Source organism: Saccoglossus kowalevskii, chromosome 9 (assembly GCF_978046115.1).
Source record: "Saccoglossus kowalevskii chromosome 9, keSacKowa6.1, whole genome shotgun sequence".
In the NCBI taxonomy this organism is placed as follows: domain Eukaryota; kingdom Metazoa; phylum Hemichordata; class Enteropneusta; family Harrimaniidae; genus Saccoglossus; species Saccoglossus kowalevskii.
In genome coordinates, this window is record NC_140649.1 from 15,905,705 (window position 1) to 15,931,277 (window position 25,573).

General features: G+C 33.5%; 1 protein-coding gene across 1 annotated transcript; it reads left to right on the forward strand.

Annotated features, from left to right (window-relative positions):
• The first annotated feature begins 63 nt into the window (after window positions 1-63).
• LOC100367295 (nardilysin-like) lies at window positions 64-25,573 on the forward strand. Its single transcript, XM_085503198.1, has 27 exons — window positions 64-140; window positions 877-1,132; window positions 1,496-1,577; window positions 2,229-2,329; window positions 2,578-2,704; window positions 3,265-3,360; window positions 3,749-3,871; window positions 4,342-4,399; window positions 5,272-5,345; window positions 5,639-5,708; window positions 6,116-6,193; window positions 9,757-9,877; window positions 10,441-10,499; window positions 10,951-11,005; window positions 11,562-11,666; window positions 12,021-12,177; window positions 13,137-13,187; window positions 13,369-13,488; window positions 13,871-14,073; window positions 16,845-16,972; window positions 18,998-19,157; window positions 19,629-19,847; window positions 20,459-20,511; window positions 21,296-21,379; window positions 22,019-22,226; window positions 22,732-22,827; window positions 23,416-25,573. Exons 1-27 carry the CDS (start codon window positions 97-99, stop codon window positions 23,740-23,742), a joined length of 3,255 nt encoding a protein of 1,084 aa, XP_085359324.1. The 5' UTR covers window positions 64-96; the 3' UTR covers window positions 23,743-25,573.

The following is a 25,573-nucleotide window of genomic DNA, read 5'->3' on the forward strand; positions in this document are numbered from 1 at the left end:
TTTTGATTGGCTAGCCAAATTAAGTGGCAACCAATCATGGCATCCGTTACAAACTAAAGACAATTTACCCTGTACATGTGAGTTCCGGGCAAGAAGATGGCGGAAGTTGTTAAATCGCCGAACGATTCCCGGGAATACAGGTGAGCTAGGCGTATTTTCTCATCACTTGTTACTTATGAGGAATAGTGGTATATTTCTGGTATGAATTAGCGATCAATGACGTCATCAGAAAAAAGTATCGGTACTGCTGGACATTTCTCGGATTGTACTTCATTCATTTGCTGGTGATCTTTAGTCTGGCAATTTTGTTTGTACACCCACGATATGGCAGATATAAGTGTCTTATATTATTCCGTTATTGTTTCTACTTCTATAATTATATTAATATATATATAGTGTTTTTGCGTTATAATGCCATTACGCCCTTTCATAGCATGGGATCTAGCAAAATAGCGCCCTCACGAAATCCCTGATGGGATTCTTTTTTCAGTAATCCAACTCACATACTAGTACTAATCAACAAATTTTGAAATTATATGTATATTAGTTGGATTCGCATACTGAACAACTTTCTGATATATAATTATAAATTTAACAATGTTTCAAAGTTCAAATTCCAAACCGTAAGGGAACTTTTCTTTCTGCAAACTTCAAAATTTTTTTTAATATTATGCAAAAACATTTACTAGTGAGATACATAATTGATATGGGTCCCATGTGACATATCCAACTCTTGTAACATTTTTGTTTAAAAAATTTCAAACAAACGTTGCATGACAACCATAATAACTTCAACTAATTCAATGAAATCTGACAATTAAGCAGGCACTTGTACCTAATGAAATTAACATGTGGTTATATAATTAATGTCCGCAGGGTCATTGAACTTGAAAACGGCCTTACGGCACTACTGATATCAGATATTAAAAGTGCAAGTGAGAAATGTACACAAGATGACGCCGACGATGAGGATGAGGATGATGACTCTGACCTAAGTGATGAATCCTGTGATAGTGAAGACGAGGATTATATGGAGGATAGTGATGAGGATGAGGAGGGAGTGGATGGAGGAGAAAGTGATGAAGAAGGTGGAAATCCAAGGAAGTCTGCTGCCTCAAAATCAGTAAAAATGGTAATTATAATTATAATTATCCCAAAATCATAAAATTTACTACAGAGTTATCGCTCTTATCACTCTCCCTAAGGAGCTATTGATACATTATAAATTATTGCAATAATTTAAGGTGTACATCACTCCTGATTACGTAGATGTATAAGCATTCTGTATCATTCAAATTGATAGCAATGTTTGGTTGTGCTCTCTCTTCTCTTGGTTTTACATGAAACCAGGGATGTTTTGAGATTACAGGTTTAATAATTTTATACTAGATCTGATTTATACGTTCATTCACACTTATGTTAAAGCTTATCTTTACTACGGTAATAAGATCAGATCTGTTTTGTGGAGTAAACTTGTGTTTTTCTGTCTTTGTAGGCAGCAGCCGCTCTGTGTATTGGTGTAGGTAGCTTCTCTGATCCGACAGATATTCCTGGATTAGCTCATTTCTTGGAACACAGTAAGTCTTGCAAAGAAATTACAATAATCTTTACCTTTCTTGATGATTTCATAGTAAAATATAAGACAAGGGTGTAATATTTGTGGAAATTGAAAAATAATCTCAAATTTGTGTTGCTATATTTTTAACCTATTTGAATGCCATCACTATTGTCACTTTTCACCAAAAATAATTAAAAAAAAAATATTGATTCAGTTTTATGCAATGAGAAACTATGAGCATTTGGTTCAAATTTAAGACAGAAATTATAGGAAAACCTTTCAAATCTGCAGTAGGTGGCACCAAAATTTTGCCAGGAAAAACAATGGCATCCGAATAATTAATGAACGTCTGACGTGATCATAGATACTTGCATGGAGTCATGTTACAACTGAGGACAGGATTTCATGATCATTGTATGTCATGTCTCATCTTGGTTTCATATTTCACATGCTTCATCGTAACTTCTGTGCAAATAAATATTGTAGCACACTCAGCATGTTCAAGAAATAGTCACGCTATTTTGTCCTTGGTTGTTGCATTCTATTGAATTTCTGAAAATCATGTTCCTTTATGTATACAGTACTTTACTTTAGAGAACAATCTTGATTTACTTGTATTTCGCCATCAGCACTGTTGCTTTCATTCATAATTTTACTTTTTGGATTTCAGTGGTGTTCATGGGAAGTAAGAAGTATCCAGATGAGAATTCATTTGATGATTTTATAAAGAAACATGGCGGTAATGACAATGCATCAACCGACTGTGAAAGAGTGAGTTCTACTTCATTTTGAAATAATATAGACTCTCAGCTGGGATGAAAGGTCATATGTTGCTATGGGATATGCATATTCAAATTACCATAACAAATTGTTGAATAGCATAATACGAATATATATATATGTGCATGATAATTGTGCAAAAGTTACATTTTGCCTGCAGTGTACCACTGGCAAGTACCAGGATGTGTGACCTTTCGGGCAAGGTATAAGGTTTATTGTTTGATGAATTGTTCTTCCAGACTGTCTTCCACTTTGAAATTCCTACAAAACACTTCCATGAAGGCTTAGATCGGTTTGCTCAGTTCTTTATTTCTCCTCTGATGAAGCCTGACAGCAGTGATAGGGAGATTGAAGCAGTGGACAGTGGTAAGATCCTCACAGATTAATAAGGTTCACCTGAAAATCCTGTTGAATTTGTGTTGCCTGATTTAAAAAAAAAATGTTACATGTTTGTATCCTGTACTATTATAATAAAAATTGCATATTGTCTTGAATTTATATGTGATAATCATATTACCATTAATGGGAAAGAAAAATGATGTTTATATGATGTTGGTATATCAACTTACTGTAGAATACTTTATTTTCGCTTGGAATTAATTGTCGCTATTTTCGCTGAAGTAATGTTTCAGTGGAAATAAAATGCAGCGAATATATCTTTTTCCCTATATTTTACATTCAAATCATCAAAAATCAGTGAACATAAATTCCATACAAAACACCTGAAAAATGATTTCAGCAAAAATTAATTCCAGCTAAAATAAATCATTTTACAGTATGTGATTTTCAATGAAGTTACATAAATTGCAAGATGATCACACAATCGCACGCAATTGTGGTTTTGAAATTTGAAATACTTTAAAAATCTGATATATCTACATATCTTTAATTTCATATGTATATGTCTCTTTTACAATTTTTCACAGAGTTCCAGATGAGCCTAACATCTGAGTTATCTAGGAAACAACAGTTACTTGGCACCTTTGCCAAAGATGACCACCCAATGGGAAAATTTATGTGGGGTGAGTTAAACTATTTCACAGATTTAGGTTTTGTCTCTGAGGCATAAACTTATTGGATTTTGAGACTTATTGCATGTCAAATTTTTCCCCTCGAAAGTGCTCCAAATTAGATTAGTCTTAAAATTAGTCATCATTGTTTGACTTTTCCAAATACAGGTAATTGAATTTATATAATATAGCGTGGAAATCGACCGCTGTGTTGTGAATGCACAGACTACGGTACCCATGCGTAAACTACGCCACGACAATTCTCTGTTAATAACTGTGAAAGGCGACAAATAATTCATTCCCTATTTAGTTTATTCAAAAATTGCTAATTACTATTTTTTTTAAAATCATGCTGTTTTTTTGCTAAAATCATACTTTATTTGACACACTATCCTGCTAGGTAATACAAAGAGCTTGAAAACCACACCACTAGAACGTGAAATAGACGTACAAGAGAGGCTGCATGAGTTTCATGCCCGAATGTATTCATCTCATTACATGACATTAGCCGTACAGTCAAAAGGTAGGTCAAAGGTCACATATTAGCTCACGGTTCATACAGTTATAACTCTGTAGATTGGAGATCATAAGCTGTAAAACCATTGAATTTTGGGTTTTAAGTTCATGAATGCCAATGGGGGCAATGAGTTCTATTGTTATTCTACATGTTCATGTGGATTTAATATAGCAAATTTTTCTTATTAACGAAAACAGCAAATTAAAACTCGGTGAATAATTAATTTATTTACAGTACTTTATTTACTGACATTCTTTTTCAGATTTTCATCCAAAATTCATTTTTATAAATTAATGCATATTGCTTTGCCTATGATAAAAAAAAGCAATATTTTGTTTTCTTACTTCATAGATTCTAAAAATAGTAGATGAACATGTAGATTTGAAGGATTATTTGTAGTCTTTCTAATCATAAAGAAATGTGTGCAATTTATGTTTAAATATAACTCTTCACTTAAGATTGAATTCTGTTTTCAGAAAGTCTGGACACTTTAGAAGAATGGGTTAGAGATATATTTTCAGGAATACCCAACAAGTAAGTGACCATATTTATTTTAAAAAATCCATTTCTCTTTACATCGATAACAAAACTGTTCTACAGGAATTCTAGCCCAGAGACTCGGCTGTGATACTTTGCATAGCTGCCCGTAATCACCGCCCAGTGAAACGAGCTGGATCTAGCACAGAAATCAGTGCGAGTATGTAAATGGCGAATACGGGTGGTATGAAGCTAATTGGACAACTGACACAAACAACATTACATCAAAGCATCCCAATGTGATCCTGGTTTCAATTTCAAAAGAGACAGAAAAGGAAGTAGGGAGGAGTCTGAACGTAAATATAATTTACCTAATCGCACGCTTTTTGCACATGTGATGTAGGTACAAGGTCAAATCTAGGAATTCCCACACACTGCCAGGTCAAACAACATGGCAGGTATCGTAAGTGAATTGTCTTGTATGTACTGCTTGAAAAACTTGCATAACAGCGGTCATGATTTTCCCCGTGTAATGTTGATGTCTCTCACGTTATCATGCGTGAAATTCCCGCTTTCCCCGAGTTGATACACTAATCAGACTTATGAATAATAATGAGTGAGTGTGGTTAAAAATAATAGCCAACAGGCCCCTGTCAAAATTTGATGGATCGCCCTGTCTTATCTCATTACTGAGCGACAGCGACTGCTGCCATGACCACATTCTGGCAATTTGAATAATGCAATTTTAATTTTCAGGCGCGTTTCACTGGGCGTTGGTTAGAATAGAAACCAACGTCCAAACTCTCGGCTACAGGAATTATTAATTAGTTGTTATAAAATGAGGTCAAATGTAAGCTAGTACATGTACCTGTTATTACCTTATGTTAGTGCATCATAATTGTGCAATAATTATCTGATTTTCATCTTAGTGGACTACCTAAGCCGGTGTTTGTGGATGCTGTGAAGCCTTTTGTCACTCCCAAATTTCATAAACTATACAAAGGTAAGTGAATTATTTTGTCATTCATCCCCTAAATTTAAGAGTGGATCACCCCAGACGTTCTAAATGATTGAGATAACTATAACTGGATATAAATAACCTTTTCTATTGAAGATGTGCTTCAAATAGAGAATATACTGTACTATATGGTTATTATATTATAGTAAATAAATGTCATTGTTTGTTCACTCAAAAACTGGAAATATACACAGTGACTTTTGCACTTCGACAGAATGTATACATAAATAATTTGAATGTTTCAATTGAATAATTTTTTTTTTTTCTTGCATGTACAGTGGTACCTGTGAAGAATATCCACCAATTAGAGCTGACATGGGCACTACCATCCCTGCTACAACAATACAGGTAACACTTACTGTAGAATACTTTATTTTCGCTTGGAATTTATTTTCGCTATTTTCGCTGAAGGAATGATTCCGTGAAAATAAAATCCAGTGAATATACTATTTTTTCTTATATTTCACATTAAACTCATTAAAAATCAGTGAAAATAAATTCCAAGCAAAACGCCCAAAAAGGCTTTTCAGCGAAAATTAATTCCAGCGAAAATAAAGTATTCCACAGTATACACTTATACGCATCAACCATGTTTTTTATTTTTGTCTATATTATCTGGAGCTCTGAGATCAGTAATTGAATTCTTAAAAAAATAATCTGACTGGCTATAAATTGAATTACATGAAACACACTAAACCCGTTAATTATTTGATGATACATTTATACATGTAACAAACAAGTTATTGTTTTTACAGAGTAAAACCACTTCATTATTTATCTTGGTTGATTGGTCATGAAGGGACTGGTAGCATTCTGTCATTGTTGAAACAAAAGTGAGTGGGAATTTTTATTTGTTAATGTACCTGTATCCGACGATGTTATGCGGTTATTATGAGAATACTGCAAAATATGCACGAAGGCAGTACGGTGAACGTATCAATCGACATGTAGCAGAGGTTGATGTGTTCCTGTACTGCTTTCATGTATATTTTGCGGTATTTTTGTGATAACCTTATTATTATTGTACATCAAATCCCAGCTTGTAGTAATAATTTAATATCAGATAACCGCCAGAAATAGCAATAATAATAAAATAAAATATTTGAAAGTGACATAAACATGATTTGAATGTGATGTTAACATGATTTGAATGTGACATAAACGTGATTTGAATGTGATGTAAACATGTGACTTAAACATGATTTGAAATTGACGTTAACGAGATATGAATGTGACATAAACATGATTTGAATGTGATGTAAACATGATTTGAACGTAAACATTATTTGTATGTGATATAATATAAATTTGAATATGACATAAACATGATTTGAATGTTACCTACCGGTAAACATGATTTGAATGTGACATAAACATGATTTGAAAGTGGTGTATCGTGATTTGAATGTAACGTAAACATGATTTGAATGTGAGAACTACCGTTATTACTACATGTATGGATTCTGTCCATACAATCAATAACACAAAATGCAATAGACACTTCTCACGTAAGAAACACATTGCAAGATGCAAACGAATAAAGAAATACAATGCTAAAATGGCTAAAAATAAACGGTTGGTTGATCAAGCTCGATTGGTCTCAGGTTTTATTCGGAATTTTTCGAGTAGAATCCTGACCCCAATAGAGATCATTGCCTTTGGCAACGGACTCAAATTTATACCAACCCCACCTAAGCCAACCTATCACACTCTGCTCAATGATATGTCTATGCTATCTAGGAGAATGCGTATTAAATATTTAATGCGCAATAAACAATCTCAACAACATCCTTTCAAAATGAAATCAACATGGAACCCACCAGACTCGAATAATAGTAGCCTCGAAAATTACATTGAGGCAACTAAAGTTGAGATATCCAAAATCACTACCAATAAACCCAAACAAAACATGAATTCTGCCAAAAGAGCAGCAATAAATAGATTACATCATGATAACACAATTGTAATAAAACCATTCGACAAAGGTCGTGGTATTGCAATCATGAATACAACTGACTATATATATATATGAAAGCCTTCGTCAATTAAACAATGAACAATACTACACTAAAATTGGTGGTAACGATACTATAGTCACGTCTAATTCGGTCCATGAGCTCGTTACAGAAATGTACAATCTGGATTTAATCGATTACGACACGTATAAATATACAGACCCATTTAACTACACAGTTAGAACGCCCCGGTGGTATTTATTGCCTAAAGTACACAAACCACCACCAGAGGGCAGTATATTTGTTGGTAGACCGATAATCAGTGGTTGCTCTGGTCCCACAGAGAAAATATCAGAATTGATTGACCACTTTTTAATTCCAATCGTCAAAAGACAACATACTTATATCAAAGATACTACAGATTTTATTAATAAAATCGAAAATATACAAGTATCTGATAATAACGTCCTAGTAACCTTGGATGTCGTATCAATGTATACTCATACTGTTCACGAAGAAGCGATCCGAGCAACCGCTAATGCAATGCAATCGAATTACAATCACAGTGACAGTCCTTTGAAACCACTACAGTGTACCTGGGGAATATATAATTAAACTCCTTGAAATCATTCTGAAAAGAAATACATTCGAGTTTAATAATGAGTATTATACCCAAACATGTGGAGTTAGCATGGGATCACCGTCTTCACCTGAGATTGCCGACATTACATTCCACCTACTGGAAAATCAGATTTTACTATTTGGTGCTCGTTATATCAAAACATGGTATCGTTTTCGAGATGACATTTTCATGGTATTCAATGGTACCATACCTGAATTACACAAATTTATTCAGGATGCTAATATGCTTCATGATAAATACCAGCTCACATTTGAATACTCAATGACACAAGTCACGTACCTTGACCTTGACCTATATAAAGGACAACGCTTCCTTGATCTGAATATACTAGACGTGAAAACGCACACCAAGACAACGGAAACGTTTCAATATTTGAAACGTAATTCCTGTCACCCTACATCAGTATTCAAAGGTTTTATTAAAGGCGAAACTATTCGATATGCTCGTACATGTAATAATGCAAACGATTTCTTACATAAACGTAATTTATTTATTGAGAAATTGCGTGAAAGAGATTACACAAATAACGATATCGAAAGATACTCTTCAATTAATGAACATGACAATCGTATCTCACATTTACGAGAATCAATGCCCTATAATGAAGGGCAAACAATATTCACAACTACGTTCAACCCATATATACAAGGGTACAGGCTCAAAAGAGCCCTATTAAAAAACTGGGATTTAATTCGGAATGATTTGTTACTGTGTAACATTTTTCCAAATCCCCCCCTTATTGCATTTCATAGAAATATTAACTTGAAAGATAAACTCACAAGTTCTAGTCTACGTACTGACAAACTCATGAAAAATGACACACCAAACGACGAAGAATTACTTTCCATTTTAACTAAATTGTATAATGAAAGTAATAACGTCGAACATTCTGAAAGCTAATTTAATCGAACGATTCGGTCAAGTACTGTTCCGACTGATGAAGGGTTCAACATAGAACCCGAAACAGCACCATCACACTAGTGAATAATCCAATCACGGATAAATTTGAGTGCTGTATCGACATAGGCTTTCTTCGTACTCAGTTTTGTATTCCATTATTGTTTCCGTGTTTACTTCTATCAGGATCACACCTGAAAACTATTTTAACACGGAATTCTACATCTGTTACGTATTTAGTTAGCTAATGCAATACTGCCCTCAGTCGTTGAAATGTTCGTCAATCCACCACCCCCATCAATAAATCCCAGCTTGTAGTAATAATTTAATATCAGATAACCGCCAGAAATGGCAATGAATAACATTTCCATGTGTGTTTGTGTTCAGTGAGGGTAATTTATAGCACTTCTGCATCTGAGTAAACAAAAGAAAATATTTGAAAGTGACATAAACCTGATTTGAATGTGATGTTAACATGATTTGAATGTGACGTAAACATTATTTGTATGTGACATAACATAAATTTGAATATGACATAAACATGATTTGAATGTGACATAAACATGATTTGAAAGTGGCGTAAACATGATTTGAATGTGATGTAAACATGATTTGAGTGTGACGTAAACATGATTTGAATGTGACGTAACATGATTTGAATGCGATGTAAATATGACTTAAATGTGACGTAAACATGATTTGAGTGTGACATAAACATGACTTTCAAATAAGGAAGATATTCAAATGTGTCCAATAACACTTTCAAAAAAGTCTGCTTGGTGTTTTACGGTTGGGTAAATTCTACTGTTTTCGATGTTAGATATATAATACTAAACTTCATTTGAATCTATTCTTGAATGAATTCTTGACTCATTTTATCTCTTACACTGTTTTATTTCAGATGTTTAGCATTACAGTTGTATTGTGGGAACGATGAGACGGGATTTGAACACAATACCACCCACGCTGTGTTTAGTATTACAGTGCAGTTAACAGATGAAGGTTACAATAATGTCAGTGAAGTAAGTATTGCCACTATTGTGTTGTAAACTATCCCCGGTAGGCAATTGTGTTCAGTCCTCGTATGATTAGCAACCAATCAGATTGCATGTCACATCATGGAGTCCCAAGTAGAGCTTCCTGAATGCGATTTTGAAAGTCTTTTGGTCAGATGTAGTTTGAGGACACTTTTGGTGCAACGTTTTTATGCATTTTTCTATAAATTCTTCATTATTTTGTACCATATAGACATAATTTCCTTTTGCCAACAGGCCTTGACCAAAATTCCAGTAAAAATATTAACTGAATTTTATCTTTGTGAATTTTGGTCATAAAAGTTGACAAAGGCATCCAAAATGTTAAGCATACTGAACCTAGGCTTCATAGTGTGAAAACACTGTAAGTTGTGTACCTGGATAGAAATTACCATTTGCAGTACTATAAAATAAAATATGAGCATTTTTATGTATTTATCAACATAATCACATTAATTTATTTTATTTACAGTACCGTATATTTTACATGAAAGGGATGTCTCTAAAAATATATTATATATTTTTATTTTTTTCATTTTTCCAACTTTTAGGTTTTATCAATAATATTTCAATACATTGCAATGTTACAAAAAGTGGGACCTCAAGAAAGGTAAATATTAATTAGTAAATTATGTCTGTTTTTTTTTTATATATCAGCAAATTGCTCATTCAGACTATATTATTTTGTTACATATTGTCACTTTCTTAGTGATCAACTGAAACTACATATGTATTAAACCCACATTTACTTAATTGTGAGATTGAAGCCCTGTCAATTGCATTGGTAACCTAGCAACTGAAAACTATAACTCAGTTAGTGTCTGTTTTGTAACCATTACAAGTTTTAGTGTTGTGGTTTTATTTTTGATGTTCGAGTGCAATATATACTTTATTACTTGTCTGTAAGCAATTCAGGCACACTATGTTTTGTTTGCGTTTAGCTGTGATCAATTAAGCCATGTAAATATATTAGCATAAAATATGAGAATAGTGGCTAATAACAATTGACAATATAACCAAATGCAGATTTCAAATAATAATCATCTTTTTGTTTATTGCAGGATTTACAGCGAAATAAAAAAAATTGAAGACAATGATTTTCGGTTTCAAGAACAGGTGAGTTTTTTTTTTTATCTCAGAGTCAGTGTCTATTGAGACCTACCATAAGATAAGTGGTAATGATTCAACTAATTCACTTTTTAGTTTATATGCGCTATTATTTGCTTCTAATAAAGAAAATACGGTGTCACAGAAGGATTTCTTGTTCATTTCACATCGTGTGTGAAATAAACTCTCCATCAATATATTTTATATGAAAAAATCGGTTTGGACAATCTATACCAAAAACCTATATTATAGCATCCTTAAAATAGAGAGCACACACTTTGAACTAATTGGGGTGGGTAAAAAAGTTAATGATTTGATTTGATATGTCATGCAAATACACACCGTGATATGCAAATTACCTATCTTGGTATGCAAATTACATACATTGATATGCAAATGTTTTGCCTCGTTTGTACCTCTCTTAACTTCCTTATTGAATCTCAACCAAAGTATTTTAATCTGTTGTAAATAAATGCATCTAACAAACCAAGTAATGATGAACACTGTTTCGTAGCAAATACACTGTATGTTAGCTGCAGCATTCATGCATTCGTTGTAATTGTAGATGGATGCTGTGGACTATGTAGAGAGCGTTGTAGAGAATATGCAACTGTACCCCAAAGAAGACTATCTGACTGGAGATAAATTGATGTTTGAATACAATGCTGAGGTAAGCATTAGTTTCTAACGTTGGATGCTGCTGATTGAGTCCATCCTGTGTTCAACCCAGGACAAGACTTGAACTGTATCGGTCAGCGATCTGGTTCTACAATCACTTTGCAACATGTACTGGTGATCAGTAAAGCAATAGAACTAATTCTACATTGCTAAGACACACACCACTGTCTCTGTGCAACATTTACTCACAAATGATAATAAGCAAAATTAAAAATTTGACATCAAGAAGTATTTCCATATTTTTACTTTTTTATTTCAAAGTTATCATTGAATGGGGAACAATTTTGTTGTAAAAGCCAGAAGGGATGAAATGCTTTAATCCTAATCTTCTTTCTTTTCACTACAGGTAATCAGTGAAGTGACCGACATGCTGACAGCAGACACTGTCAATATCTTGTTGTTATCAAAGAAACATGATGGTCACTGTGATGAAATAGAGCCGTGGTATCAAACAGCGTTTACTAGCGAAAATATTGCTGAAGACTGGAAACACACATGGCATAGTAAGTCGTGGAAAGGAAGCAACTAACCATTGGTATTATAAAATACTTTCTATCCCACTGTCATCATAGATGACAGAGCAGAGCTTTTCTGTAGGTGATTGTCTGTCATCGTTCGTTGTCAATTACGTTTGCATCTCCTTCTTAAAAACTACCAGCTCAATTGCTTTTATACTTAGTATGTAGGTACCGGTACCTTGGGAAAACCTCTGTCAGGTTTGTTCATTTCGTGACATTATCTTCAATTGAATAGGCTTATGTCAGATTTCCTGACGATATCTTCAATTTTCCATTTTTGCAGAATATTTTTGTCATTTTTGGTAAAAAATGATATTTTCAAATTCTTCTTGAACACCACCAACATGATTGCTTTGATATTTGAGGTGTACATTATTTTTGTGAACAATTTTTTTGATGGAGTTGAATAGACAGTTTTGTCTTATGGTTGTGCGTTGCTCGACTTTGCTACCACAATGTTTTTGTTACGTTGCTTGTTATCATGTGTAAACATTTGTCTCACATAAGTGGCACCATTTGCACACTGCATTTATTAGTGGTGTATGCAATTAAATATTTCAATGATTTAGAATACAGTCAATGTGATATTTGTTTTGCATGTGTATTGGAGATGTGCTTGTATGTTATATGATAAAGAACCTATCACATGATTTAGCACCACTACAACAGCATACAAAGATTGCAATGTGTATCTGTGGCACACTTACCGATGGTTGGCATTTTTAGTGTTTTCACCATTATAGAATTTGACCTCTGGTCTACCGGAAATGAGCTTGATGTAACAACCATTACACGACCAGTCAGGACAGATTTGAAAAACTTTCCCCACCATGGCTACACATTGGTTACATACGAAAGTAGATATTTTTCAACGTGTATCAAATTTACTCGTAAAAATTTGTTGCATGTTATTATAAAATTTCTTTTTTTTTTAATTATTATAGATCAAGAAATTGATGCAAGATTGCACTTACCATCTCCTAATAAGTTTATAGGTAAACTCATTTATCACTTGATTCACATCGTTACCATGGTAATATTTCACATTCTTTCCTGGTCTGATTGCTTCTGACAAAATTAAAGCTGAATACATTTTTGAATTAAAGAATTTAAAAGAATTGTAACACAGATATTGATCAAGGATAGTAAATTGTAGCTTGTTCATTTATTCAATAGCTACGGATTTCACGTTGAAAGATGCCGACATTGATGACACGGTTTATCCAACTAAGATAACGGACACACCTCATGGTAGACTGTGGTATAAACGGGATACAAAGTTCAAAGTGCCTAAAGGTAGAATGTTTACTGTATAGTGTTATTCATGTATATATTACTAGATGAACTGTTCTTGTTTTCTTTTTTTATTTTACTGATAACACAACATTTATCTTTTTTTTAATTGTAATAATTGTTGCTGTCTAAAACATTGGTTAACATTGAGTTAACATCTGAACATTATGTTAACATATCAGCATTGGGGTTTATTACCATACAAACACTGTTAACATCTAAACACTATGTTAACATGTTGTCACTAGTGTATATCACCATACACTATGTTAACTTGTGATCACTATGTTAACATCAGAATTAACACTGTTAATATTTCAACACTGTCCTAACATATGAAGGCAGTTCCAATAATATAAACTTAATATTCAGAATTTTCTTGCAGGTTACATTTACTTCCACCTAATCACACCTCTCGTAAATGTGTCTCCAAGGACGCTGGTTTTGTTTGATTTCTTCGTGACGATTTTAGAACACAATTTATCTGAAATGATGTATGCTGCCGATGTTGCACAACTGACGTATCATTTCCGGACAGAGGAATCTGGTCTAATTATGAAAATGTTGGGACTTAATGAAAAATTACCGGTAAGTTAAAATTGTGCTTTTTGACTGCCTGTGTGTACCTGTATGTAAGTCCCTTAGATATTTTGAAAACCTCTGGTCAGATTTTAATAAAACTTGGCACATAGGTGCTCAGGGACAATGTGCAGACCTGATTAGTTTTGATAACAATTTGTGCATATTAATCACCTAATTTGCAAAATAACTAATCAATTTTCATCTTTTCTACTGATACTTCAACTACTAATCATCACATTTCAATAAAACTTTGTATATTGATGCTCTAAAACCATGCAACAACCTAATTTTGGGTTTTTCTTTGATTTTTTTTAGACTTAATCATTGCATTCCGATGAACTTGGTACATAGGTGCTTCAGCACAATGCACATACCTGATTAGTTTGGGATTGAAACCTGTGCATATCAATTACCTAATTTGCATGAAAATAAATTAATTATTAAATTCTAGAATACTAATTGCTTAATTTGCGTAATAAGCATAGTTACTGTAAAGGGGTTAATTATTCACTGGGTTTTAATTTAGCTTATTTCGCTGACTGAAAAATGCGCTAAATTAAAACACAGTGAATATGTAAAATTTAGCATAGAACACATTATCTAAATGATAAAACTGTGAATTTAAAACCCACTGAATATGCCTGAAATGGTAAATCAGTGAAATTTAAACCCAGTGAAAATTAGTCATTTTACAGTATCCAATTTCATTGAAATTAGGCACACACACTTGGGGTAAAATGTTGAAAAACATGCAGAGTGATTTATTTTAATTAGCTAATTTCTAACACTTGTGGTAGCTTTTGCATTGGCTCATATCAAGAATGATATCGACCTCAGGAGAGGCCAATATGTTTCATCCCAATTGCATTATTTTGTTAAGGCTTTTCAGTGAATTATCATGAATTCCAGTGAAATTTATAACAATAACACTGCAAATATGTTTCAACAGCTATAAGTATGCCTGACGCTATTTTTAAATTCTCATAACGGATTCGTTTGTCCGAATCAAATGACCTTGGCCCTTACCTGAATATCTTGAATATAATTTCATAGTTGTATCATTTGAATGACTCATTTTATTAGTCCCCGTTCGGACGCAGTCCGAAAACGGGGACTTATGTTTTGCCCTGTGTGCGTCCGTCCGTGCGTCCGTGATCACCTGTATCTCGAACATGCATGGACCGATTAAGTTCAAACTTCACTCATACATCACACATTATATGGGACATATGCACATGCATTTTTTTCATGATCCGATTAACGATAGCCGAATAGCGGCCATTTTAAGGCCGAAAATGCATCAAAATCGCACATTTTCACCATTCCGGACCCGGATCTCAGTTATGCATGGACGGATTTTGTTCAAATTTGGTACATACATTAAACATAATAGGACCTTGATGCACGTCATTTTTTTTTTGGATCGGGTTCGAAATGGCCGACTGGCGACCATTTTGTTTTAAAGAATTCAGTTCTGGATCCGTATCTGAGACATGCTTGGATTGATCGAGTTCAAACTTCACACACACAAGGTACATCATGTCACAAATATGTATGTGCATTTGTTTCATGATCTCATTAACGATAGCCAAATGGCGGCCGCTTTAAGGCCGAAAATGCATTGAAATCGCACATTTTCACCATTCCGGACCCGGATCTCAGTTATGCATGGACGGATTTCATTCAAATTTGGTACATACATTAAACATAATAGGACCTTGATGCACGTCATTCTTTTTTTCGGATCAAGTTCGAAATAGCCGACTGGCGGCCATTTTGTTTTAAAGAATTCAGTTCTGGATCCGTATCCGAGACATGTCTGGATTGATCAAGTTCAAACTTCACACACACAAGGTACATCATGTCACAAATATGTATGTGCATTTGTTTCATGATCTCATTAACGATAGCCAAATGGCGGCCGCTTTAAGGTCGAAAATGCATTGAAATCGCACATTTTCACCATTCCGGACCTGGATCTCAGTTATGCATGGACGAATTTCATTCAAATTTGGTACATACATTAAACATAATAGGACCTTGATGCACGTCATTTTTTTTTCGGATCAAGTTCGAAATAGCCGACTGGCAGCCATTTTGTTTTAAAGAATTCAGTTCTGGATCCGTATCCGAGACATGCTTGGATTGATCGAGTTCAAACTTCACACACACAAGGTACATCATGTCACAAATATGTAAGTGCATTTGTTTCATGATCTCATTAACGATAGCCAAATGGCGGCCGCTTTAAGGCCGAAAATGCATTGAAATCGCACATTTTCACCATTCCGGACCCGTATCTCAGTTATGCATGGATGGATTTTGTTCAAATTTGGTACATACATTAAACATAATAGGACCTTGATGCACGTCTTTTTTTTCTCGGATCAAGTTCGAAATGGCCGACTGGCGGCCATTTTGTTAAAGAATTCAGTTCTGGATCCGTATCCAAGACATGTCTGGATTGATCAAGTTCAAACTTCACACACACATGGTACATCATGTCACAAATAGATATGTGCATTTGTTTCATGATCTGCTTAACAATAGTGGAATGATGGCCATTTTAAGGCCGAAAATGCATCAAAATCACGTATTTTCACAATTCCAGAACCGGATCTCAGTCATGCATGGATGGATTTTGTTCAGATTTAGCACAATGTGTTGTACATATGCAGGTGCATTTCGGTCATGATCTGCTTTGAATGTATATGTCACTCAAATATGAACGGAACGGGGACGTGTCATTGACAATGACTTGTTTTTGTTGTTTTCAGTTGTTGTTCGAGACCGTAGTTGATTACATTACTGGGTTCTCTGTGACAGATGAATTGTTTGCTGCCGTCAAAGAACAGATGGCGAAATCGTATCACAACCACGTTATAAAGCCTTCCAAGTTATCAAAGTATGTATTAGTAATTGTTACAACTGTATGATGTGAGTCGCAATGTAGTTAGCTGCGGATAGTATGTATGAAAATGTAGTGAATTTTTGTGAATATTTTTGGTAAAAATGGCTATTTTCGATTTCTTCTTGAAAACGACTAGTCTAATTGCTTTGATAATTCATATGTAGACCTTAGTTCAATTTTTTCATTTTGTGACGATACCTTCAATTCTCTAATTTTAGTGAATATTGTTTTATCATTTTTTTGTATAAAAATACTATTTTCAACTTCTTCTTTAAATTGGCTAGTCCTATAGCTTTGATACTTTATATACAGACAGACACCTTGGGTAGACCCCTGACAGATTTTTTTAGTCCCCGTACGGACGCAGTCCGAAAACGGTAACTTATGTTTTGACGTGTGTGCGTGCGTGCGTCTGTGCGTGCGTTCAGACCTGTATCTTAGAAATACCTGGACCAATCACAATCAAACTTCACACATACATCATACATGATATCACACATATGCACGTCAATTTCATGATCTGATTCAAGATGGTCGAATGGCGGCCATTTTTGTGCTAAAAATCATCAAAATCGAGCATTTCCCGGTTGTTTACAGATGGATTTTGTTCAAACCTTGTATATACGTTGGACATTATAGGACCTTGATGCACATCATTTTGTTTTACGATCTGATTCAAGATGGCCGAATGGTGGCCATTTTTGTGCTAAAAAATCATAAAAAGCAACCATTTCTCGACTGTTTACAGATGGATTTTGCTCAAACTTGGTATATACATTAGACATTATGAGACCTTGATGCAAATAATTTTGTTTTTCAGATAACATTCAAAATGGCCGACTGGCGGCCATTTTGTATTAATCAATGTGGTTCTCGTGCCATATCTCCAATATATTGTTTTGACTGATTATGTTCAAATTTTAAATATTCATTATACATCATGTCATAGATATATTAGTTTGATGATCCTATTCAAAATGGCCTAATGGTTGTCATTTTTGTACTAAAAAATCATCAAATATCAAGCATTTCTGGCATTTATGGATGGATTTTGTTCAAACTTGGTACATACATTAGACATTACGGGTTCCTGATGCACGTCATTTTATTTTTCAGATCAGATTCAAAATGGCTGTCTGGCGGCCATTTTGTTTTAATGAATGGGTTTCCAGACCCATATGTCTGACACGTTAGACATTACAGGTTCCTGATGCATGTCATTTTATTTTCAGATTTGATTCAAAATAGCTGACTGGCGGCCATTTTGTTTTAATGATTGGGCTTCTAGAGCCATATCTCTTAAATACTTTGACTGATTATATTCAAATTTTATATATTCGTTATACATCATGTTATATATATATATATACATGTATTCAAAATGGCTGATTTTGAATGATGTTCCAGAGCAATATCTCTCAATATGGACAAGTACTTGTTTGAGGATCAGATACAAATGTCAATCATTTTAATGTTAAAAAAATCATATTCCTGACATGGTTATATTCCAACTATATTACTATAAACATAACTATATATCTCAAATTTGATAACTAACGGGGACTGTGCCATCATCATTTCTCAGTCATGATTCAAAGTGGCTGTCTGGTGGGTGTTTTGTTATGTGTTTTCTGGTGTCCCACTTTGACACTTTGACAAATTTTGCTTTCTGTATAAATTTCTGTACAAAGGCACCAATAATAACAGGTCTCTTAATAAAAGACTTTTACAATGCATTTTTGTGAAACTGTCATTCAGGTGTCGAGGGAGGGCATCACAGGGAAGTAAGTAAAGTCATAATGAGCTAATGCAACGGATGTATGAAATTTATTCTCATCTACAGATATTGTCTGATTTCACCGTCTATCTGTAAATTATTGCAATACAAGCTTAAAATATGTGCTGCATTAAATATGGGTCCCATGCAACATATACAATATTGTTTGTTTACACAAAATTTGAGCATGCTGACAACTGCAATTTTTAAATGCTATTGACAATACTATGTTATGTTTCCAGTGATGTAAGGTTGTCTGTTCTCCAACATGTGAAATGGATACCGGTCGATAAACAAGCTGTTGTTGCAACGGTAACTAAGGATGAAGTGTTATCATTTGTGAAGAAATTCAAGAAGAATCTTTACATTGAGGGTTTAGTTCAGGGTAATTTTACCTCAAAGGTGAGAGTTGTCACTGATGTGATCACAATTCAAGGGTAAATAATGTAAGGGCATGCATCTTGGGTGAGAGTGGAAAAATTCTGATTAAAATCTGGCAGGACGTAAAGATCTTTTAAATTTTGATTTCAACTGCTATTTTATTTCTGACCAAAATACTATTCATTCACATTTCTCTGATGGGATTATTCAATCAATTAGAGAATTCCTTACATGTATTAAAAAGCGAGTTGTATCATGAGTTCTGGTTGGTTGATGGATTTATACATCAAAAAGATGTGGTCAGAAGTTATCGGTGTACTATGGCTCACTGAAATACTAGTGAAAGTAACTTCTACCTTTTTAGGATTTTAAGCTGACTAGAGTGATATGTGAAGCCAGTCTCATTCTAATCATATCAAAATGGAATTTGCCTTTAAATAGAGGAAAAATGAAAATGAAACTTCATAAAAAAAATGAAATCTTCATCCACAGGAAGCACTGAGCTTTTTTGAGGTTCTCCGGACAAAGCTGTGTTGTTCAACAATTCCAAGTACAGAGCTACCAGAGACGCGCATTATGCAGTTACCAAAGAATGTACATTGTTGCAAAGTACGTAATTTCAACAGAGACGACGGTAACTCAGTGATAACTAATTATTACCAAGTCGGTCCTGGAAATATCAAACTTTCTACTTTGATTGAACTCCTAGTGGTAAGTACATATGTGAATTACTAAACCTTATAATAATAATATTAATAATAATAATAATAGTAGTAGTAGTAGTAGTAGTAGTAACAATAATAATAATATGTGGTTATTTTGAGAATACCGCAAAGTATGCACAAAGGCTACTATGGTGATCGTATCGACCGATGAGTATAGCAGAGGTTGATGCAACCCTGTAGTGCCCGAGTGCGTAATTTGCAGTTTACTCGTAAAAGTTTTATCATTATACGTAAAGCATTTCTGCCATTCTGGGCCCAGATCGTGGTTATACATGGACAGCTATTGTCCATCTTGTTACATACAGTGCACATATAATGTATATGTAACAGGACCCAAATGTCTTTTCAAATTAGATTCAAAATGGCCGAATGCAAATGCTGTTCCATGTTTCTGATATACATTGACTGATTGCAATCAAACTTTACAACTACATTATAAACCATGTAATTTCTTTTATGTTCCGATTCAAAATGACCGACTTATTTCAGTTGTGTTAACTATTTAACTAAGAGGGACTGTCATATCATGACATGATTTGTTGCAATTATCAATTTAAAGTAGATATCTCATATTTGTACTCTTGCATTTTGTCACAGATGAGGATGGAAGAACCAGCATTTGATTTCTTAAGAACCAAAGAGCAGCTTGGGTAATTTAGTATTTATTGTTGGTTTTTAGTCCCTATTCAGACAAAGTCTGAAACTGAATACTGTTAATTTAGGGTTTCCTTGTCTGAAGCCATTTTTTTAGACATGCATTAACCAAACTTAAATATATTTCAAACTTAAATAGAAACACAAAGGATGTCATTATACATTGTGCACTCAATTTTGTTTTTTATTCAATTATTAAAATATGGCCAACTATCGTCCATTTTGGTTTACATCAGTGCTGTTGTCCTTGTCATAATAAACTTTTGTTGTTGTTTTTATTATTATATTAATGTTGTGATTAGATCATTAGTATGATTGTGATTTTGTGAATATTATTGCTGTAAAAATATTTTAGGATTTGCTAATATTAAAAAAAATCAAACAAGAAACCCAAATGATTATCAACATTCAAAATGTTGGTAAATTTCTGCAACTCACACGAATTCATACCACCAAATATTTCACATAATTGTCCCCAAAACACAGTAAAACTTGAGAATAATCTCAGAGTTTTCATTTAATCTCTTGAAAATGAACCCTAATTTTGGAGTCAACAGTCAAAATTTGAGTGAATTTTCAGTTTTTACACAGCAAATTTGGCTAATTTTTTCCTAATCTTCTATAAGATATAAATGGGACTATTTTGTGAATTTGTGATGAAGAGATGGAATTGGTGGTAAAAAAGTTCATCTCTTGGATATTGTCATATGGTTAGGGTGATGGTGTTGACATATTATCTGCACAATTTATGTGACATTGACAGTTTTTTTCTCTGTATAGGTACGTTGTGTACGTAATGTGTAGAGTTACATTTGGTATTCTCGGCTTCTCGGTAACCGTCAACACGCAGGCCACTAAGTTCAGGTAAGGACATTTATAAATGTCTCATATAAATAAAATTTGAGATGGTCAGGGTTATTATGTGAAATATTAAATAGCATAAATAATCCTCAGTTGTGGGAAATATTTTCTGAATTACTGTATACTACAGTAATCTTTATGTCTCCACACATGTTGGAACATTATTTGAAAGCATTAGCAAATGGAATTTGAACATCAACAATTGAATAAGAAGCTAAAATGATCACCGACATGGAAGTGTTGAAACTCATTGAAAATTGAATGTTTAGTACCCAATTCAAGCAGTTCGGGCCAATTCAAACCATCAACTACTGTAAAATAATTTATTTTAACTGGAATTAATTTTTGCTAAAAAGACTTTTTGGGAGTTTTGTATAGAATATATTTTCACTGATTTTTGACAAGTTGAATGTAAAATATAGGGAAAAAGGTTTATTCGCTGGATTTTATTTTCAATCAATCATTCCGTCAGCAAAAATAACGAAATTAATTCCAAGTGAAAATACAGTATTTTACAGTATTTCACATATTAGTCCCAAGACCCACATTTTGCTTTCAAGGAAATAATCTCAGAATTTTTTAGACTCAAGTAACTCACCGGGTAAGTTTGATTTAAATTGTAAAATCTTGTCTGTATCACAGTGTGACGCACGTTGACAACAGGATTGACTCATTCTTGGAACAGTTCGCTGAAATACTAGATAAGATGACAGAAGCTGAATTTGAAACTTGTGTGAACTCACTTATTAACTTGAAACAACGAGAGGACTTGCATCTCGGAGAAGAAGTTCTACGCAATTGGTACGAGATTACGACAGGCACATATGTGTTTGATAGGCTGGAAAAGGAGGTAAGATTTCGGAGGATAGACTTGAGTGTTTAAGAAATATAGAAGATGGGAAATTTACCACACAATGGTTTTAGTTTTGAAATTATTCTTTAAAATTGATAAATGACAAAGTTTCATTAGTATTGCTATGTTTTTTTCATCTATAGCATTTCATCTATAACTATAGCATTGTCGCTTACTTACCATCTTTGCAAAAGGAGGTTACTTGAAATTGACACACTTCCAGTCAACAGAAATATGCATATTCAGTTCTGTACCAAACTTACATGTTACCTTTGAAAGTTTATGGAATATTAGTAAAATGTGTAAAATTAGTAAAATATTTTTCCTCTATTCACATTGAAAATATCTTAATACATTGCGTGTAAGATATCTCCAGAGCCGAGTAACGATGAGTAGGTATATAATCAACTGCTACAATTTTTCATCATTAAAGAAGTTTACAGTTTGACCGAGAATTTTAATATTATACCATATATCATGATGTTGTCTCTTTCTTGTATAGATTTCAGAGTTGAAACAAACGAACAAACAAGAGTTGGTATTATTATTTCGTAACAGCATTACAGGTGGGACAGATCTCCGCAAACTCAGCACACAGGTAAACACAGAGTTCAGTGTATTATGTAACAAAATAATCCATTGTTTAAAATGCTTAAATTTATTTTGTTCAAAAACATGAAATACCTGGTAAATATAGTATTGTAAATTATTTCAATTGGAATTATTTTGATATTTTTTGTACCCTAAATCTTATAATTTTATAGTGAAAATAAATAAATTCAAATATATGTGTAAGTGAATAAATGTTGGTATTCAGTGAAAATAAAATTCCAGGTAAAATAATGTAGTTTGAAGTACCGGTAATGGACAGCGTTTTGTCATGATTACAAGATCTTACTGAAACTGCCGTATTCATAGATCGATGTTCAGCACCTAAAACATACTAAATATTGACAATGTATACAAAAAAAAACTGAAACTCCAACTGTACTACTTCGCTGTAGTTTTTCAGTCATTACACAAAGAAGTGTATTAAAATGCCTTACCAAAGTCCTCATGAAATTTGTTTCCCAAAAAACGCATGTTAATTGTCTGAACCAATCATCTTATGAATAATTAATTAAACTACATAATGCAGATATGTTTATTACCATTGTGTGACTTTGCCACTGTTTGTCGTAAACAGATTGTCGGCTCAGGTGAATATGAACACCACAACAAACCGGTTGCTAAGATGGCCGAGGCAGACATCATAGCTGGCAGTAAAAAGCAGAAAGAAGAATTAAACAAGATAACGAAGTCAAAGCAGCCCGACACAGGATTAGAAATGCATGTTCCTGCTGTGACAGAGATTTTGGTCAATGGTGAAGTAGCATTTCCCGAGGAGGACAAAGATATTTATTCATTGAATTTCTTACCAGCTGATGAGAACTACTCATCTCCAATGATTACTGACATTTCAAAGTTTAAAAAAGATTTATTAGTCTTCCCAGTGACTAAATTAGACCATTGATGGTTGTTATGGTTACTATAGGTTTCCTTTATCAAGGAAAGGCTATTGTATTTTATTACCCATAACTCCCTGATTAACCTCATTTGCATAGATCAGATCATGTATTTTATTACCCATAACTCTCTGATTAACCTCATTTGCATACATCAGATCATGTATTTTATTACCCATAACTCCCTGATTAACCTCATTTGCATAGATCAGATCATGTATTTTAATACCCGAAATTCCCTGATTAGCCTAATTTGCATAGCTATAGCGACATGGGCTGAACATCCAACTGATTCCTAGGAGTCGAAACAATGATTTGACATAATTTGATACGATTTGATCAGTCATGTACTTTCAAAAACACAGATCTTAAAGGGCGATAAACATTGTGCTGTGTTATGATTGATACGGGTTGCATGTGATGCATACAGTGTTAATAAAATGCATATTTATTGACCCGAGCTTCAAACACTGTACATGACTATGATGTTTCTAGTATAACATCAAAATTGATCCATAAAGTATAGGTATGCAACTTAAATATCCGTGTACAGTTGAAGATTAAGATCCCATTTCACACAAGATCCAGCCATGTGTGTGTCAATTAAACAATATTTCTAACCACAGTCCCTCAGTCCTTGTGTTGTGTTCTAACCAATGGCTTTACTGAAATGAGCAAGATCATTGCTGTATTCAATATTGCAAATAAGCTTCGTATAAACTAAACAGTTCGTACATAGACTAATTTCTTTGTATTTAGTATTCCTACAATCATGCTTACTGTGAAATTATTACAAAATCGTGATGTATGATTGTAATTTTGCGTAGAAATCTTTCATCAATAATAGTATTGGAAACCTGACACATTAAATTATTAATTTATTAAACATGAAAGAAGATTACAGTGCACTTGAAAGCAGAAAAAACAAATCTTTTTATGTTTACTAATTTCATTCGACTGTTTTTTCAATTTTCAAATAAATCACTTACAAACTGGGATGTCGTCATGCTAATGAACAGTCGTCGCCATCCCAAAGAATCAACATCCCAATGAAGACCTTTATTTAATTCTTTCAGGTTTTCACGGCTCTTGCCATCAATTTGGACTTGTGTTGTGAAATCTAATAACTAAGTTTAATGAGTAACAAACAAATCCTGGTGTAATACCATACCAGTTCGAAAATAGTGAATTTTCGAAAAAAATAACTATTGATTACAATTTGAAGTAGTATCAACCAAAATGGAAACTTTTACTATGAAAATAAATTATATATGTCTCCCCAAAGGCCAATTGATGAATGACTTAAGGAGGTAAATGTAGACTGCCCTCTAGCAGTGATGGAGTTTATGATTCTATTGTTTTTTTCTATTTTACTTCAAAATATTTTTTTCCAGGTTTATTTGATTAATTTATTTAAGAATCATATTTAAAATGGCAGTCACATTATCAAACTCTGTTCTTGAGCAGTATCTGACATAATGTAAAGTACCTTATTTTTGCTTGAAATTTATTTTCACAGAAGGGATGAATGAAGTGAAAATACCTTTTTACCTATATTTTTTCATTCAACTCAAAACAAATAAGTGAAAATAAACATACGAAACAGCCAAAATGTCTTTCCAGTGGAAATTAATTCCAGCTAAAATACAGTATTTTACAGTATCTGGAATAGTTGCATTCAACCTGCACATTTTAATCTGTTCATTATTATAGTGAATTGTATATGTGCTACTAATGGTTTTAGCAATTCTTGTGATAGTGATTAGTGCTGGGAATTTTTGAAAACACTGCAATGTAAATCAAATTAATTTAATAAATCATTTCATCATTGATACGTGC

Coding starts and splice junctions, on each gene's coding strand:
- LOC100367295 (XM_085503198.1), top strand. CDS start 97: ATGGCGGAAGTTGTTAAATCGCCGAACGATTCCCGGGAATACAG. Junction 4,400..5,271: donor TTTTCAGGAATACCCAACAA/GTAAGTGACCAT, acceptor TTTTCATCTTAG/TGGACTACCTAAGCCGGTGT. Junction 16,973..18,997: donor AAGCCTTCCAAGTTATCAAA/GTATGTATTAGT, acceptor TTATGTTTCCAG/TGATGTAAGGTTGTCTGTTC.